The sequence below is a fragment of the Schistosoma haematobium genome, chromosome 2, assembly GCF_000699445.3.
Source record: "Schistosoma haematobium chromosome 2, whole genome shotgun sequence".
Taxonomy (NCBI): domain Eukaryota; kingdom Metazoa; phylum Platyhelminthes; class Trematoda; order Strigeidida; family Schistosomatidae; genus Schistosoma; species Schistosoma haematobium.
This window is the reverse complement of record NC_067197.1, coordinates 13151051-13153862: the sequence shown is the minus strand read 5'-3', so window position 1 is coordinate 13153862 and position 2812 is coordinate 13151051. Positions and strand designations below refer to the sequence as shown.

The following is a 2812-nucleotide window of genomic DNA, read 5'->3' as shown; positions in this document are numbered from 1 at the left end:
CCACTAGATCGGGACATCTCAGAGGACATAGCAGGCGAGTAGAAAAGCCAAGAACGAGCAAACTACTCTTGGCATACAGGTTTTCACACGGAGCCACCAATAATTGAACCTGCTGCCCGAAGCAGTGGTGTTCGCATCTTCAATTGACTTCTTCAAGAGAAGACTGGAAACTCACAGAGGCATACTAGGAAAGAAATAACATAGGTCGTAGGCCTTCTGTCCTTACTACACAAATCTGAACCTGAAACTTACTCCATTCTGACAAAATTGACACCATCAACAAAGTAGAAAATTGGTTCTTGGTGGTTTCTGAGATCGGTTCTGTCTTAATTTAATACTCCTGACGCATAGATCTTATGTTCACTAATGATTTAGAATCAGCCTTGAGATACGCTTTTGTTTTAATTCTTCACCTGGGGGAGTGCTGACTTTTTGATTCCCCTGCCTCAGTTAGATATGGTGCTGGGTTTTATTGGGATTAACTTTACAACAATCATCTGGATCGGGAAAAATTGATTTGTATTGGATATTTATTTAACATGGATCCTTATAGTCCATCACATCCGACTGATCAGGATATGGATTTAGAGTCTAATTCTCCTGCAACTCCGGAACAAGATGCTAATCAAAACCAGTTACCTCCTGACCAGTCTCTTAGCGATGTTGTGCCATTGCTTTTTAACTCTAATACATTTGACTGTGCGCAGGATACTAATGTTCTTCAATCGAACCATAACATGGAGGGACCACACTTTGAGGTAAGCAACGAACATAATTCATCAGGAGAAAGAGGGTGCGCTCCGCCTTTTTCAGTTAAGTCAGTTGAAGAAAATGTTCCCAAAGAGACGAAGCACGACTATCGAGCTCACACAAGACCGTCCAGTGTCCACAAACGGTCTGTCCAACCCCATCACCGCAGGAGTAGATCACGTTCTCCTAAAAGAGGTAATAAGTTCGAGGATAAAACAAGTAGGAGATCCAGATCTCATTCAAGGCACCGTGTCCGCAAACACCGTTCAAGATCTCGTTCCAACGAACGAAGACGGAGCCGATCTAGAACACCTCCAAGACATTCTCGAGTAGTTGAACGCCTGCCAGGTCCACGTTCTCGTTCGCGATCCCCAGCTAAATCAAGAAGGTCGGTTAATGAAAAACGTGTTTCCCGGTTTTCTGATGAACCAAATTTTTCATATAAAGCGAAGGAGCGTGACTCTTTCGTTTGTGGCGGACACAAAGATTCGGACTCGGTACGTTGGGACGTTTCAAAACATGTGGAGGAACAGTCCGCACCTGAGGCAGTCATAACGACTGAACCAACTAATTCCCCTACAGAGTTGAATGATGCGAAGCATGTCTCTAACGTTACTGTCGGTATATTCCCTCAAAATCAACCGCGATCCACTGTACAACCTTTGACCAGGTGGCAAAATGCTTCTTGTAACAACTCTGCTTTTCTGCACAGGATCCCACAAATGAATTATAATCCTATGCGTTTTCCTCAAAATAACTATGGACTTATGGGGATTTCCACTTCAACATTCCCATCAGGCGTAATACCATATCCCAATGCACCAATGCCTCCGAATTTTATGCAGCCACCTCCTTTGATCGTCCCGAGATTGAGTACAACTATGCTTCCTGGGACTAATTCAGTTTTTCCCGGTCAGTGCATGCAATCAGTGCCGAGCTTGCCTATGGTAATGTCGGGTCCTGGTTTCCAAACTACTGCTCTGCCTCCACCTCCTCCACCCCCACCACCGCCACCCCCTACATTTGCGCAACAGATGCAGGCTCCAACTTCTAATCTCTTAGAAACCTTAATGAGCAGGGCAGGTCTACCTTGTAATACACTAAGCGATTTAAATCTAAATAATAAACCAAATGACAAACCTGATTCTGTTCGTGAGAGCTCTCCCATGAAACAAATCAACAAACTGTTAAGCTCAGCTGCAAGTTCTCTTTTAAACCAACTTGCAGGTAGCCAAAGAACGGATGTAGACACTTCCTCTTCTGATCCATTGCCACCTCCTCCTCCACCACCGTTACCATTCCAACAACATAATGAGCTGCCGCCAACCACTTCTACTCTGTCACATTCATTCGTACCTCCTCCACTCCCAGCAGTAATTAATCCGTTTTCTAACAACGAAATCGGTGACAAAGTGTTGCCTAATGGTGCATGTGGAGAAACTAAAACGGAAAGTAAGAAACCTTTTGGAGACATGAAGATTGAGGAAGTACTAGCAAAGCGGAAAAGATACGACTTCTCTTCACGTCGTGAGTGGCAAGAACGTATCGCCTTGGAAGTAAAATCAGTTTTAAAACCTGCATACTCTCTACGACGTATAAATAAAGAAGATTACAAAGAAATCATGAAAAGGCTGTTACTAAGGTAAGAGGTATCAGTAAATGTATACTAGTTCATTGTAGATTTCGCGAAGTGGTACTTCTTCAATCAATACCGAAAAATAAGCACATTTGTAAAGCTGTATATTGAGAAGTATCACCGTATGCATAAAATAAAAGCTCAGGCAACTGCGAAGGCAACTGTACAGTGAACGTGTTATTTTAATTTCATTGTAAATTGTATATAATATAGATTATTTAATATATACCAGAAGGTTATGTTTTTCAGCTCATGTTAGAAACCGCATCTTCTCTATTTATAGGTGTTTTATATAGTTTGTCATAATTAACATACAGCCTAGAATAAATGTGTGTTAGCCCAAGTTGCCATGTCACTTCAGGACGGCGAGTTGAAATTAACAAAAATACCAAATAAGTCGAAGTCATGTAGTATTAGTGTCAGTGA

At 42.1% G+C, this 2812-nt stretch overlaps 1 protein-coding gene across 1 annotated transcript; it reads left to right on the top strand.

Annotated features, from left to right (window-relative positions):
• Positions 1–411: 411 nt before the first annotated feature.
• On the top strand, positions 412–2612 carry SCAF11_1 (SR- CTD-associated factor 11). Its single transcript, XM_051214353.1, has one exon. The coding sequence runs from the start codon at positions 540–542 to the stop codon at positions 2394–2396; it is 1857 nt and encodes a 618-aa protein (XP_051067518.1). The 5' UTR covers positions 412–539; the 3' UTR covers positions 2397–2612.
• Positions 2613–2812: the final 200 nt, after the last annotated feature.

Coding starts and splice junctions, on each gene's coding strand:
- SCAF11_1 (XM_051214353.1), top strand. CDS start 540: ATGGATCCTTATAGTCCATCACATCCGACTGATCAGGATATGGATTTA.